Genomic DNA, 16,045 nt, shown 5'->3' on the forward strand with positions numbered 1-16,045 from the left:
ATACAAGAGACAGAGTTAGTGTGAGTGAGAATGAGTGTAAGACAATGAAAAAAAAGTGAAGACAATGCAATGCTCTCCTTGTCCTGCATATAGACCAAGATACAATATTAATTCAGTGCAATATAATAAAGCACTTTTCATAGAAATTGCCTACTTATTTATTCAATAATTGGAATGGTTAATCTTAGGAATTGGGTAGATCTAGAAATTGTATTTTTCATAAAACTATAAGGCTATACCTGCAATGTGAGTCTAACTAGGTTTTTTTTCCTAACATTAACAATGAGATAAAAGTGTACAAATCCTTCTTTCCCTTGATACACAGAATGCAAGCATACACATAGACTTTCCTTGTTATTATTAAAGAAAAATTGTTTTAGAGCTAGCATAAGCAATAAATCATTCAAATTACTAGAACAGTATTAAATAATCTTACCTTCAAGGTTTTCTTAGATCCACGGTAATCATTGATCAAAAAGGCACAAAACAGATCATGAGAAAGCACTTCATCCAAGCCCTTTGAAATAAATAAAAATGAACTTTAATGTAATCCTTTACAAGCCTACAATGATGAAAAATCTTTTTATCATTATAATAAATCTATTGAAAATAATATATTCATTAAACAAAAAATTGTTGTGGGACAAAAATAACTACAGCAGAAACCATTAGAAGTAGGTCTGGAAACACTACCTCAGTATGGCAGATATAAAAGTGACAAGACCTTAGCCTTAAAGAAAAAATACTGTAAAATACTATTGACAAAAATTTGCTTTACATTTTCTAAATAACTAAAATGTTATCATTATAAAGTCTTTCATGCCCAAAGCATTTTATTATTCTTCGTGAGTTTGATGAAAATTTGAGACTTAACCCTCTACTGAAATGGTGACTCATCAAAGTACCATAAGTCAAATCACCGTAAGTTGATACACACACACAAACAATTTTATAAAACAGCCTTATTACATACCAGAAACTGAGATAACTTTAGAGTAAATTCCAGCTGCAGGCCTGAGAGATTTCTCTCTTTTTTAAGTGCATCACCAGGATTTCCACTAAGAAATAAACAATTATGCAGAATTCATGATGACATATACTTAACAAAATTATTTAAAAATAAGTCTTCATTCTTTTACACTACAATGCATATTTTCAAGATTAATTTAAACAGTTATTTAAGGCACAGCCTTTATAAACCAATATATTCTGAAAGAAAAATTTATCTGTGGAATGCAATGCTTAAAAAAATTTATTAAAAGTACATAATTTTTAGTATTTGATAACTGTGGCTTGCTAATTTATTTTATATACTTAAATACTTTCAACTACCTTGCTGGCTTATAATACAGAAGTCCATTAACCAGTCGTCCTTTGTTTTTGTTCAGTTCTTGGTAAATCAATTCCTTTAAAAAAAAAAAAAAGGCAACGAAAATATTATAAGTCGTTGAATAATTCACTAAGAATGTCATCAAGAAAGCAAAATAATCTACACCTAGATGGCATTGTTCATCAAATCTTGTTCACGCCTGTTTAGTATAATTATTTTGTTTTTAAAATGGGTAAATACATTTTCTTCTCAAAAAGGAAATACCAATCTGCAAAATGTCATAGCGGTCATAGCCAGTTTAACAACCATCCTTACCACTCACCCCCCACTTACACACACCATTAAAATTCATTATAAAAAGGAAAAGCGAAATTTACCTTTGGACGCAATAGGCCTGCACCAGTGATGAATTGCCATAAAATGCGATTGCTGGAGCTAAATGTGAAAGCGAAGAAATAATAAAAAGTATAATATATATATAACATTTGATGCTATTGATCAAATGTAGTAGTAGGGATTGGCTATCAATTGCCTAGGCCGCGAGGTCTATTTAATGTCCCCTCTTAAAGTCAATTGAATCTAAGTTTTAAACAGATTACAATATATTTGTTAACCATCGAATCTGTAACATCCATAAATTTTGGACTGTTATCTATAGAATTTTTGAAGTTGTTCGAATTTGGTGCGTAAGTGGGCGTAGTCCTGCCAAGATCATTCACCTGCCCAGCTCTTATGCCAAAATTATTCTCCTATCCATTAATATATTTTAAGATATGCTTAGACAATGCCCTGTTTGATACTCACTATGTTTATTTCGAAAGTAAATACGAAGCGTCGATGATGTAGTACAGTATATGAGTCCAAAATTAATCGAGTAATCAAGCACAGAAAACTAAGCAGCACACGTAACTATCCCTATATAAGCATCAAGATAGTAATGTCTCATGTGAATGCTCCTATACAACCTCGAATTAACCGGCAACTTTAAGTTCAACACGATTTACCTGTCAACTGTAGGTTTAACTCCCGCCATGCTGTTTAAGAGTTGTCTCACGAGAATGTCTCTTCCAACAGAATCGCTTCCCTTAGTTCCCTGTTTTCATAGGAACTACTACAGCAAGAGATTTTCTGTTTTCGTACTGATTTATTTTGGGAATTACAATAATTTTATATGGCATCGTTTTAAAATGAGCCAGAAACGTTTATAGGCATTTATGGTACAATATATAGCAAAATAATATGCAAATGAGGGTCATAACCCATACGGTGGACAAAAAGTTCCAACTTGTCCGTGGACTATATGTGGTTCAGTGTTTACATTCGAGGTTCTAATCGGTTTCGTGTAATCGTAAAAGTTAAGTTACTCTTAATCTCATTATCAATAAAATTGCATCTCAGCTAGTCTAACGCTCTCTTGTCGCGATATGTGGATGATAGTAACTGCAGTGATACATGAAGCGAGTCGAAGTATCGGCGATGTTGTAAACTCACAAAGGACCAAGTAACTTGCAGTTCTCGATCGGCAACTATAGCACCAAGTTAAATCCTCAAAAATTAGTAAATAGTTGAACATGAAAATTGTGATCATATCTATAAATTCTCACATTCCATCAAAATTCAAGTTTTCCAATTGTATCTGATTTAAAAAATTGGAACACTTGAATAGTGACATAATGTACGTGCATGCTGTCTCTGAAATTTATATTGCCCTTTATTACAATCTCTACCTTTTCTAGGTTGATTTTCACATCACTTTCATAGCCCTTCACGCCATATTGTCTTTCTACCTTGTTCATAAATAAAGTATATTTAGTTGTGATTCGGTCTTGTTTGGATGTAACATTCAAAATTTGTTCAATTGTGCTCCTACCTGGTTTTAAGCCAGCTTGTACTTCTGCTGGCAGTTCCACAGTGGTGGTGCTGATGTCGTTTTGTATTACTTTCACCATGTCTTTGCTTGGTTGGTGGATTAGGCTTATTTTATTATTTGTGTGTGTGTGTAGTTCTGGCATTGTCTACTGTTTCTTTTCTTTTAAAGAGAAAGATTAATTAGTACCCATACATCTTTGGCATTCCCAGACTCTTTGGTACATAGCAGCAAGGGCCTTTGTTTTTTCTTCATCCTGGTTGAGCAGCTCCACTGGGACCTTGTCAACACTAACTTTCTTTTCCCCCCTTCAGACTGTACTGTTCTTTTGACCTCTTTCCACAGGACTGGAAAGTCTGCAAGTTCACTGGCTCTAGTCTGATTCTTTTGAATGATGTTAGGGTTTGTCTTCATCTGCAGGTTGTACAGATCTTTGTAATATTTAGTCCATCGATTGAGTATCGCAGTGCTTTCTGTAAGAAGGTGGCCATTGTCCTGGATGACTGAGTCTGTTTTGACCTCATGGTGACGGTCTGCAGTGTATGATGTGCCTCTTTGCCATCGCCCCATACCATTCCTTCCTCTACGGTCTCCCTAGCTGCTTTTATTATTTTCCTGATGATATAATTTACTTCTTTATTCTTGGAAGCTGTTTGGGTTTGTTTCTTTTTCTGATGTAACATAAAGTATTTGCAAGGGTTATGGATGTTGATGATGTTCATAGATATACTTTATCATATTCATATATATTAACAGGTAGTTCCTAACTTTGTGACCTATGCAACTTAGCACTACTTTGATCTTATCCCTATTCATGCAGTATAAAATGAAAATGAATGCAGTGCGCTTGATCAGATTCGGCAACATATGCGCACACACACAAACATCTCTTGCCCTGACTGGCAGGTAGATGTACCCAATACCTATGCTCCTCTCCTCAGCATCACTCATGCCACCTTACTCTTATCTCTACATTATTTTTCATGTTCCTAGCAGTGTTCGCTGTGCATGTGTATATATGATTGTGATGCCTGTCATAAGGCATCTTTACCTACTGCTGCTTGTCTCTTGGTATGTGCATTTCGTTTGCCTTCATGTGAGGAAATGCTCTCCATAGATCCTTGTATTATCTCTTCTCTTGCTTATTAGATGAGTTAACTGTAGTTGGCCTACCAGTACAAGAGATCTTGGGAGCTAGAAGTTGAATCTAAATCACTTAAAAAACAAGTACATCTATGTTGGGATGTTTTGTAAATTTTAAATTATTCAAGATTTTTACCTATGGCACTGCGTGAATTTACAATTGTTAACATCTGGAGTTTTGAATTCTGTGTTGCATAGTGCTAGCTAGACTTATGGAGTAACTATCACCCCACACCATTCCTTCCGATAGTTTGAAATCTGCCATTTAAATAGCATAACATTTTTGTGGTTTTTTTTCCATATGCCAAAAAAGTGAGCAAGGTTGAAAGCTTCACCTATTTTCACGCATAATTGTGCAGTGTGCATCATCTTTATTTGCATATTTACAGGCAAACAACTACGCAAACCATTACTCCTTATATGGATGTATCATCCACTCACTTTTCGTGTGCTGCTGTATAAGTAGACAATAATGCATAGCATAGCTTTACTATCACTGCTGGCAAAGCTGACAATGCTGTCAATTATTGCCCTGGTGTGAATACAGTGCAGTGGAGCAGTGCGTAAAACTGATCTATTCAGATGACAGAAAATGACCGCAGTATAAAAATACCTTTAAAGCACTGATATTTTGACTTAAATAAAGGCATTAAATAACCTTTGATCTAGATTTATTTTGATTCTTTCTCAGTTTGCTTGCTGTTTTGTAACAATGTCTAATGACCAATGTATCAGTGAGGTGGGTAGGAAAATATGGAATTCCTCTTTTCTGCTACCTGGGCTGGGGTGTAGGGGCACTGACATTTTCATTCCATACATATAAATGAGACCTGCATCCAGTCCTAAAGAAAAGGAATATGATCCTGCAAAAAAGCATATGCATAAAACAGATTAATGCTGGATAATAAGAAAAATGTAAATTAGAACAGCAAAACGTCCAAAAAAGTCTGCAATTCAAAAAGTAGTAAATAAATTGACAAAGCTTTGAGTATTGGTTATCATTTATATAATGCAAAGCTGTAAGCTGATATTTTTTCCTCTTTATGTAAGTTCCACTTTTGTTTTATAAAATTATTTCAGAAGGCAAAACATAAAACAAGAAACAGATGCAGGTTTGCTTGCTTGTTATTTTATTCTCATTAAGGTGGTATTTTTTTCTGCATTTAAAAAAAAAACTGACAACAAGTACAGGAAAAAAAAATTAAGAATTAAATATGACAGAATAACATCAATTTTTTTAAATCCCATTGATGAACATGCCCTAATTAAAATGAGCATATAAAACCATAAAAACAGAGCACAAATTGAGGGCATAACAGATTAATAGTATTATCATGCTAGCACAAATAGGACATCTGGATTGGGGCAGGCGTAACGGGGAAATCAACGAAATATACATTAATTATGGCACTTGTACTTTTCAACCAAGCCAGACAAAGAAGGCTTGCAAATGGAAATCTCAATGAGTTCTGTTTGTATCACATCTTTACAGTTTAACTGCTATTTTCGTGATACTTATAAGTACTCCATTGTCATTATCTTCTTCACTTGACACAAAATCCATTCACAAACAACAGTCACAAAAGTCTAAATGCATATGTAGGCACATACCACATACAGAAGATGAGTTGATTCTATTTTGTATTCCTAAGGTAAACCTGAAGCCAATTTAAGCAAAAATAATAAGTTAAATTATTTGTCAAAATTCTTTATCCTCTGTCATGTTGGAAATAGTACATTAAGACATGATGTTTATGGTATCATTAAATAAGTAAATTGTAATTTGCAAAGGAAATGTATCACAAATGACAACAAAATGAGAGGGAAAAAAGACGTAGAAAACTTGCACTTAATCCTCCTTTCCAAGTACAAAATCCTTTTATTTGTGCAAATGTTGTATGGTAACGAAGGCATTACCTCCACTCTTACCTTTCACATTGACAAACAGTTGGCAGGAGATGAAACAAATGAATAGCAAAACTTAAAAATCTACTTCATATAGCAGAGAATTCAAGAAAATCATTTTTGTTGACTACCTAGGGAAGGATGCAGATGGTTTTTGCAAGTGTTCCATCGATTAAGAAAAAGGAATTGAGACAAAGAAATCTGCCCAAACGAGTACACAACTGTCAAGAGATCATTATTTTGCCTCCATAAAGATTGTTGCATTTCTGAAACAAGTGTTGTAAATGAAAGAAAAACATGTTTAAACATGCTACAAATATTGTATACAATCTATCAAAGATGACATAATCATACATGAAAAGTACTATGCAGACCCTGATACAAATTAGCAAGCAACACTTCTAAGGGAGGTGCACAACTGAATAACAAAGTGAAATTTCCATGCATGAAATGATGTTTTTGGACATGCTTTTTTGACTGCACAGGGAACAGCCTGTTTCTAGGAAAACTGGCAATTTTTGTTCCAGGTTACTAAGTAAGCTACTCTATAAACATTATGCAAATTAATCGTGAAAGACATGAACAGGTCGCAGATTAACAATAAAATTGTAAAACCATCAAAAATGTACAAATCATGACCTCTTTCATTCCATATAAACCACCTCGTGTCTATCTAAATACAAGTCCACAGTTCTTGGTGCAAAACTTATTAAAAACAAAAACAGTTTTGCCATATGTGCAATGAGCATTCTTCGGAATGGATACCTGCGCATTACAAATCGCCATCATCATCATCATCATCATCATCATCATCATATGTCAAGATCAAGATATAATAATGGAACTCAGAAAGAACATGAAATGCTGGCTGTTAAATTTGTGTGTATAACATTTATACTGGATCCACTTCATGTTAAAACTCACTGTAAGCCATTGCTGAGCATTGTCAAGAATCAGAAAACTGATACAACTGACACTCAACGTCTCCATGTTCATCTAATGCCATATTACATAAACTTTTCACCAACTTCTAGGGAAGAATAAATTAAATGCAGCTGACAATTACATTAATATCTGTAATATCAGATGCAATGATACTGCCATAAAATACATCAGCTACGTTACAAATAACACAGTATCCCAGGCTGTGATTGTAATAGAAGTTGAAAGTGTAACGTAAAAAGTAAAATGAAACAAGACAGGAAAGTAATAGAAACAGGAAAGTGGTTAAATGAAATTATTAAGTTTGCTACACATGCCTAAATGCTGTTTGTAAGCTTGGCACAGTTTCTCTATTTTTGTAAACATTAGACCAAACATTATTTTAAAATCAAATTTAGATAGAAGTTATTGCATATAGATGGAAATTAAAGTGCATCACATATTTGTAAATACATGTAGAAAGACATGCAATACCACTGCTTCCTAAAACTTAGCTACTACAGGCATAAAAATAACTTGGCATCGTAGTAACAAAGAAGAAAGACTGCAAGAGAAAAAGTGAGAAATTAGCAATCATTGATATTTTCTGGGCTCTCTAGATGAATGCTGGGAAATGCAAATTAAAAACTGATGTCATCATATTTTTATATGTGTATGTGAAAGAGTGAGAAAAAAGGTTTTGTGTACATTATGTTTCTGTACATAAAATATAAAAAGCAACAACCAAAAAACAGGCCTTTACCAAGACTACAATTTATGACCTCAAACTGCCACACAACAATCAACTCTTTCTGTGCTCCATGTTTTGAGGTAACACTCCTGTTTCAGTATGGGATGTTCTGGGGTGACGTACACACATTTTATAACAGCAACTTGACGTACTACTTAGAACATTGGATAGTAGTGGTTGCTAGGGACAAATAAAACTATAGAAACTACTGAAATAGTACCTTTTGAAACATAAAGTAGGTACAACACACTACCAGATATGATAATCTCCAGAGGAGTTCTATTACAGAAATATTGTCTGACAGATCAGTGGCTTCTTCCCCCACAAACAAAAAAAGCCATCAACATAGGGATAGATCACTTATATTTTGGATCTTGTTACTTCAAAGCTTGCAACAGAAATACTCAAACACCTTTACTGCTGAATATCAAATCCACAAATGAAAGGATGTGACAAACACAGATGAACGTTGATATGTAATGGAGGAGAAAACAAATGGAAATTTTATGTGGCCAGAATAAGTAAGCATGTTTCATTCTATGGTACAGTTACACAAATACAGTACTGTGTTGCTGAATTGTGATGACAGAAATGGGAGCTAAACACATTAAAATTCATGGTGCACAACTTGATAATGATTTGGCTATTTGCAAGGTTAGAATTTGATGAATTTTTTGTTTTTGTTCATGCTGAATAAAAGCAGCCATCACAAAAGCTAGTTAAGTGCCACAATACTGGCAAGTGATCTGATATGCATAATAAATAATTATTTGTAAAATGTTTTCCTATAAATCAAAATATTTTTTAAAAATCAACTTATAATGCAAAAAAGCACCACTAAAAAATGGTGATAAAAACCAAGCACTGCTACAGACAAAAAGATCTGAAGAACAGTTTCTAATACGACCCTTTAATAAATATTAACTTTTATTTTCATCATGTTTATTTAAACACTGGGTAAGTGCATCAATACGGAATTTAAAAAATCTTAAATAAAAATGCTTTTGAGTTTTAAAACTGTATATTGTCTAAAATGTTACTTGAAATATTAATGGACATTTAAATACAACTAAAAAAAGTCAAGATGCTATGCATATATCCTATTTCTACAGATTTCACATTCTCAGTCTATCTCTCCTTCTTTCTCTCATTCCTTCACCTGTCTTGCATCTTGAGCATGCTTTAAACAACAATGCCATTTCTCTTCATATCAATGAAAACTTGAGCATGACTTCTACCAAAAAAAAAATACTCTGAGTACACAAAACATGTTTTTTCCTATAGCAGTATTGATGAAACTGGTGCTCCCAAAATGGGGTAAAAGCATTCGTGCCTGACTCACGGCATTATCTGGTTTCTTTTGATGTTTAAAAGAACAATTTTCAATTTTATTAGTTTGAATTATAATTCATATGGGACGGATTTTTTCATATTGATATTTGTGTCTCTTTTTAACATAATTTCCATCTTGGTCTACATCAAAAACTTGTTCTTTAATGTTGTGAAATTGAGTACGTACAAACTCATAAAAATCATTTTCCATTTGCCATATGGATGATTCATGGATTTTCCCTACTGTTTCCTGCTTCAGAGCCTGTTTGTTGGCTGTCTTTCTTAGGTGAGAACTTTCCCCTGTGGGACAAATACGTACATTAAATTCACTGAATAACCATAACAGTTAGTGTAAAAGCACGTACATTATCAGTTTAGTAGTGGAAAGTCCAGACACTGACTGACATAGTATTGCAACAAGAAAGAAACTAACTTACCACTTTTGTAAATTTTTGATCCGCCTTGAAAAACCGTGGCAAAAGAACTTCCAGAACAAGAACAAAATCTTCCATTTCTTCTGTAGCACCTACCACCAGGTAGCGCTGCAGTACATTCTGTTTGGCCCTTTTCAGAGCCCATTCATTACCAGGAATCCTTTAAAATATGTATGCAAACATATGCAGTTATACCATGAGTTTTCAGAGATATATTTTATACAATTCTGTCCAGAGAAATTTAGAAATGTGAACATAAACAGTTCTACATTCTGTTTCTAAAAATTTTCTTCAGATCCTAGAACCAAATTTTTTTCCTCATTAACCAGAAAGTCTTCACAAGATTAAACAACAATTTTAAAGCTTTGTGATACATTTCTTAGTTTGTAATGCCTTATTCCAGTATCAGATAAAAAAAGGAACCATTATTCTTAGTTCAGCTTAAAAAGAACTTAGATTGCAAGCAAAATCTTGTTCCGTTACAGCACCCTAAGAGCATAAATGAGGGAGTCAAAATTATCATGATGAAAAATAATTACACAGAAAGAACAAGGCTGGTAAAAATGAGCAGAAAGGTTCTAATGCTAGAGAAAGATTAAAAAGATGGGAGAAGAGAATACTTTTTACACACCAGCATTCAGCAACATGGCCACAAAAATATGGGATCTGCAGCCATAGGTTAACAGGGTCACAGTCCTCGCCTCTCCTCTGTACACATTCATCAAATGTCTGAAAACAATTATGCAAAATTCTTTAAGTGAGATGCGCACGTGGGCTGTGGGTGAGAGGCAGGGACAAGGTAAATTAAATTCTCAACTGATACACATATTTATATATAATTAGAATTGATACATTTGACATGCTAGATTTGCTTGCCACTGATTAGCAAGAGGCACAGTGGGAAATCTTGCTGCCGCATTTGTCCAACCCTTCTTCCCCACCCTTCTAGACAGTGACAAGGGACTGGACTGAACAGAATGTTAGCACTAATGGTGAATAAAAACAAATACAAAAAACGCAAAGAGGAAAATCATATGCTATTTAAATGCTCCAATTAGCTATTTTTCTACAATATTTGAGACAGTCGATAGATTGTAAATGTTTAATTCATAATTTACAAGTAAATGCAAGGAATGTAAAATTTTCACACAAAATTAAACTGAAAATGTGACAATATATTTAGTACCTATCACACCACTGAAAATATCATGGACAAATTGGATCATTTATTAAGCTTCATTAGCAACCCTCCAATCCTACCTCTCTTGTGCGTTCTTTCATTCTTTCCTTAGATGGTCGAATATCATCCCCGTATCGAGTAAAATAATAAAATGAGACTAAGCGATCAAGTGGATTGCGAATAATGTTGATGTAAATTGGCTTTTTTTTCACTCCAAATCTGCAAAATTTTCTGTACATTGTAAAAGAATACAACCAAAAGAAATATTTAAATTAAAAAATGCTTAGATTTTCTAAAGATTTCTGGAACATAACCAACATAAATAATTTTAAGCTTCAATAGATCAATTAAAAGCTAAACAAATTGGACAGCAAAGACATATACGAAACATGAAATCATGTTAAATTTATCCAGCACCTTCCAAGTATCTTTTGTGCTGATGATCCTTCTATCTATTTAAACAATCACTAAAGAGCATTTTTTGAAGAGTGAAAAGAGCACAAAAACATTCTGAAGATTGTTCCAGAAAAATCACCTGGGAAACAACTTACTTGGTGTAATCTATAAATGCCATATGTCCATGGTACAAAGCAGGTTTCTTTTCTTGCCAGTTTGTGATGTTTTGCATAAACTTCATCTGTAACATAAAACCTGGTCAAATATTTCAAAAGAATGGGTAAACATCTAAAGGGTTACATATAGAAAAATGTCTTATTTTAAAAGAAACATGATCTGCCTAATCATTTGGTGTAGAAGCAGCAGATATCATCCAGTGTTGCAACTAAATATCCTTCCATTCTACACAGACTTTCAAATGTATTCATAGTTATGCACACATACAGAGAATATTTTATAATATATTATGCCAATTCATGGTAAATAAACATTTACACTTATCTGTCATGAAAGGAATTAAAATTGATAGAGTAATAAAATAAAAATAAATGCACCTGGTCAGAGAGAGCAATGGTCTTAGCTCTATCCATCATACCAACATGTATGACAAAGTACTTGTTAACAAAGCATAGTGCATACATAATGCCAGCCAGTGTTGTGCTGCCTGTTTTGGGGATGCGGTTGTAGATAACCACAGTATCATCATCACCAAAGTCCACTCCATCCTGAAGGAGAAAAAGAGAAAAAAAAAGATTTAAAATACATATGACAAACAACTGTCACAGTGCATAAGATCAATAATTCTAACCAATCTGGTGCTACCTGGTTTGGGGATACAAGTACATCATTGATTACCATGATTCCATTATGACAAAAAATAGCTATACAAATTAAAAGTAGTGAAACAGATGAAGACTCACTGTTTCATAACCAGTCCTAATAAGGTTGTTTTCTGCGAGCCACTATTTTGGGTCATAAAGCACTAACAACATTATTTTATGTATTTTTTATGATTGTGGTAGAATGGGCATTCTACTTCCTCAGAGATGGGAGACAACCAAGTGACTAACATATCACTGATTTCAATTGCTCATCAGTATTTAAACTGGCTTTTTCCGTCAACTAATATAAGCACTTTTTCCCCCACATTATACCCACAAATGCCTTGGAGATATAGATTATCACTTACAAGATCATCAGCTGCTGCCAGCTGTCTCCTGGTCATGTACAGCTTATCATGTTGAAGCTTTGCCACAGTCATTTCTGCACAATCATAGCACATGATTAGCTGATATTTACAGATTAAAGAGCTTAGGAATATCTCAAATCAGTGTTAAACCAGCCTGTAAATGTAAGATCAGAACTATATGATGACTCACATGTACATACATATCTGGAATCAATCACTCATACATCTCATAGGTGCCCAAACTAATTTTCAATGTTATAAAAATACTATATATCAAAAACATAACAATTTGTCAAAAACTCACCTAGTCTGACTCTAGTTTCATCTAAGGAGATAATTTCAGCAAATAGGTAGAAGCATATACAGGTAGCTATCATGCAGATAGCAGAAAGGCCCCCAACGAAGTACCGGAGCTTTGCCAACTTCACCTTCATTGCCATAAATCTACAATCATAGGGAGAATTACTCTAACAATTGTTTTGGCATCACTGCAGTGTTTACATATGATAAATCACGAGTTTCAGTATCAACTGCTATTCTTTCTCTCTTTGTTTAGCATTAAGTTGTAAAAGGATTTTTATAATCTGGTTAAATTTAAGCTTTGAAACTTCATTCACACCGACACTATGACATGTTAAGTCTAGTACACCAGTACACTAATTAGCGACTATCATTAGAATCATGCAGAATCAACATTAAGTTATGCTCTTATTTCCATTGATTGTGTGGTATGTTTATTTAAAACCACACAATTTTTTACGCATAAATGATTGTTACTGTCATTTGTGATGGTCAGTAATTCATCTCTCGTTTTATTACTCTATCAACAAGACAGAACAATTGAACAATAACAAACCCCTTGTCAAAGCACATCTGATGCGTCAGTTTTGTGGAGCACTCGCTACATGATCGGTTTTTAAAGTATAGTGGTCCTGTGTTTGTAGTCGAATTCTATTTGGAAGAGTGCTCCATGTAAAGCATGACTGCTTTTATCTTTGACACAAGCTACCAGTCGAGTCGGACTTGTTGCTTTCATGATAGACACAGTGAGCCACCCTCTTTTCTTTACTTAAGTGTTTGAGTCGTCCGAGACTCCTGCATCACGCATGCGCTTTGCATACCCTGCCCATAGAGTAGTCAGAGGACATTAAGTTATACAACGAAAAAAGAACCTATTGACCATTAGGGTTGAGAAACCATTGAGAGAAAAGAAAATGAATGAAACAGGAAACAGAATTGCAGAAAAAGATAGCAGGATCACGTCCACACTAACTGACTCACGAAGATCCACAGAGGGGAAAATGTTTATCACATGCAAGGTAATAGAAAATCAAAGTAGCAAACGAGAACCAAGAGATGAGGTGGCAAAGGAATAGCGTTTGAGACCTATAGACGATGAAGAAGACAACAATGGGGTACAAACTAAAAAAAAAAAAAAACAGTCCAAAACATTTTTTCTTTCTTCTGCCAATGGCCATTTGGATATTTATGATCTCATTCTTAGACAAGACATCAACTTAAAAAGATAGCCTACTATATTTGACCAAGCCATTTCTTTTGCCACAGTCTGACTGCTAACACTTTGCAACAAGAACACTTCCTACTGGACTCTCCTTGCCTCTCCCTTAAAATATATCATTGTTCAATTAACAAAAACTTAACCTAATGCTATGTTGCTGCTCGGTTAATTCAATTTTCATTCGGCTTTCTCGGCAGGCAGGGCAGGTCCACATGGTGCGTGGGCCTTATACGGTCCAAAGGCTGGACATTCCCCACCAATGCTATAAGTAAACCTAGTTTACGAGCCGAAAGATGCAATGAAAGATATGTAATGCAACAACATCGTTGTCATCACCTATTCAGGTACAAATATATTTATCATAAAGATTAAAGATAACACAAACCTTTCTTCAATATTTTGTTACTACAGATGGTGACAAGGTTGAGAAACCCTTGAGACAAAAGATGTTTCTGTTCCGCTGAGTGGACAAGCTAAGTAATATTTCACAATGTGTTGGATGAAGACCGCGGTGTATTGAAACCGCTTTTGAAATAGAGAACACCACAAGGCAACATAGTTTGCACTCAGATTAAATCTTATTTTATTAACAAGCAGCCTCTGCCGAGAATGTATGAAATTCATTCTACATTGATCACCCGACTTCTAGTGAACCATTGTTGCCTTTTTTTTCTGTTTCTTTTTGTCAACAAAGTAATTCGTTTCAATTTCAAGATTAAACAATGCTGCCACCCAGCAGTCTTTGAAGTCTTGTCTGTTGATCGCTGACTGGTGGCTTGTTCCCACTGAACAAGAACACATTCTAGTGTCTGTGCATTAAAAAGTGCCCCGTCTTTCTGTCATTTGGAATTTCTCTTTTTTATTTCTTTTGTTCTTTTTCTCTTTTGTTCACAAACACAAGACGCTTCAGAAAAGTGCAGAAGGGGAAAAAAGCTTTTAAAGCAGTAGCCAATCATAAGCCGAACATACTCCTCCATTTCTCCTCATCATCATCAATCATCAATCATCATCGTCACAATTGAAGCTGATTTTTGAAAACTTATCTTTTTTTCCACCTGAATACAAGGCCTGAAAGTCATACTGTAGTTCTGAACACTCCAAGATCATATCTGATTGATCACATGGCTTCTTAAAGAATCAATCTATTTCTCCTAAAAAGAAAAAGGGAATCAGATGCGATTTTAAACTTTTAATGATTTAACCTTCGAGGACTTTTACTTATGTCAAAGATCACCAGTGAGTGAGGTTTAGAGTAATAAGTAAAGCTACAGTCCAAGGACAAAATATGATTCTCACATCTCACAAAAAAAGAAAGTCTACGGATTTGATGGAAATCTCTTCATATGTGACATTATCTGGATTTCTCACCTTTCAGTATAGCAAAAGGAAATCCAAGCACTAGTGACAGAAATTTAAAAGTTAACGACCATTTTGAACATTTTTGCCTGGATTTATACATACTAAGGATATATGGACAGCTGCATCTTCTTTCACAATGTTATCTTCAGAAGACAGTTAATATGTTGCGTGGATAGACTGCATGTGGCCAAAAACGCAAATATTACATAACTGTCCGTTGTAACTGCAACTGCGTATCTGGAGTGTAATTGCATTTTTAACTGTACCGCATCTATAGGCTTATTATTTTAGCAAATAAATATTGTTTCTAGGTTCTTATGTAGGTTTTTCGGAAGCAGTTCAAACGCAAATGTTATAGACTTTGTTTAGCAATTAATAAGTAGATGAATGTTTTTCAATGCAACAACGTCGATACACCACAAACAATATCCCCAGCAGCAGAACCACGAGAATGATAGAATTCTTTTTCAGACTTGTTTTCTTTGGCAGCGGTGGAAGGTCTACAGAGGCACCAGGAGGCGAAGTGTTCGCTGGTGTTATCAAGATTGAACTCTTCGATAGACTCGGCTCTGGTGTTGCTATATCTTTCACACTAGGACTTGGTGCAGGTTGTGTTGTTATTCTTTGACAGCTCTGACTCAGTCCACTTTTTTCCATTGTAATCGATCCACTGTGACTCCGTTCACTTATGGACACGCTCCTCGATCTACTGCGACTTC

At 34.5% G+C, this 16,045-nt stretch overlaps 2 protein-coding genes across 3 annotated transcripts in view; both read right to left on the bottom strand.

Annotated features, from left to right (window-relative positions):
- LOC112575581 (nucleoporin NUP188 homolog) overlaps positions 1-2,413 on the bottom strand; it is a 29,590-nt gene extending 27,177 nt beyond the window's left edge. Inside the window, 5 exon segments of the mRNA XM_025257532.1 lie at positions 437-517; positions 974-1,058; positions 1,333-1,406; positions 1,708-1,765; positions 2,335-2,413. Coding sequence (XP_025113317.1) covers positions 437-517; positions 974-1,058; positions 1,333-1,406; positions 1,708-1,765; positions 2,335-2,363 — 327 coding nt within the window. The 5' untranslated portion in view covers positions 2,364-2,413.
- Positions 2,414-5,505: 3,092 nt separating this feature from the next.
- LOC112575647 (heparan sulfate 2-O-sulfotransferase 1-like) lies at positions 5,506-15,703 on the bottom strand. 2 transcript variants are annotated; one of them, XM_025257625.1, is made up of 9 exons: positions 14,353-15,703; positions 12,753-12,892; positions 12,449-12,522; positions 11,814-11,984; positions 11,415-11,500; positions 10,944-11,082; positions 10,315-10,412; positions 9,687-9,843; positions 5,506-9,549 (listed from the first exon to the last, which is right to left on the bottom strand). In XM_025257625.1, the coding sequence occupies exons 2-9, from the start codon at positions 12,886-12,888 to the stop codon at positions 9,532-9,534; spliced, it is 879 nt and encodes a 292-aa protein (XP_025113410.1). In that variant the 5' UTR covers positions 12,889-12,892; positions 14,353-15,703; the 3' UTR covers positions 5,506-9,531. The 2 variants fall into 2 exon arrangements, with proteins under 2 accessions (XP_025113410.1, XP_025113409.1); XM_025257624.1 differs by lacking the exon at positions 14,353-15,703 and adding an exon at positions 13,305-14,314.
- Between the last annotated feature and the right edge of the window lie 342 nt (positions 15,704-16,045).

Source organism: Pomacea canaliculata, linkage group LG11, assembly GCF_003073045.1.
Source record: "Pomacea canaliculata isolate SZHN2017 linkage group LG11, ASM307304v1, whole genome shotgun sequence".
In the NCBI taxonomy this organism is placed as follows: domain Eukaryota; kingdom Metazoa; phylum Mollusca; class Gastropoda; order Architaenioglossa; family Ampullariidae; genus Pomacea; species Pomacea canaliculata.

Excerpts from the sequence above, each read along its gene's own strand:
- LOC112575647 (XM_025257624.1), bottom strand. Across the intron at positions 11,501-11,813 it reads CCATTGCTCTCTCTGACCAG|ATGAAGTTTATGCAAAACAT; the intron begins GTGCATTTATTT and ends TTTATGTTACAG. Across the intron at positions 9,844-10,314 it reads GGCCATGTTGCTGAATGCTG|GATTCCTGGTAATGAATGGG; the intron begins GTGTGTAAAAAG and ends CATATTTTAAAG.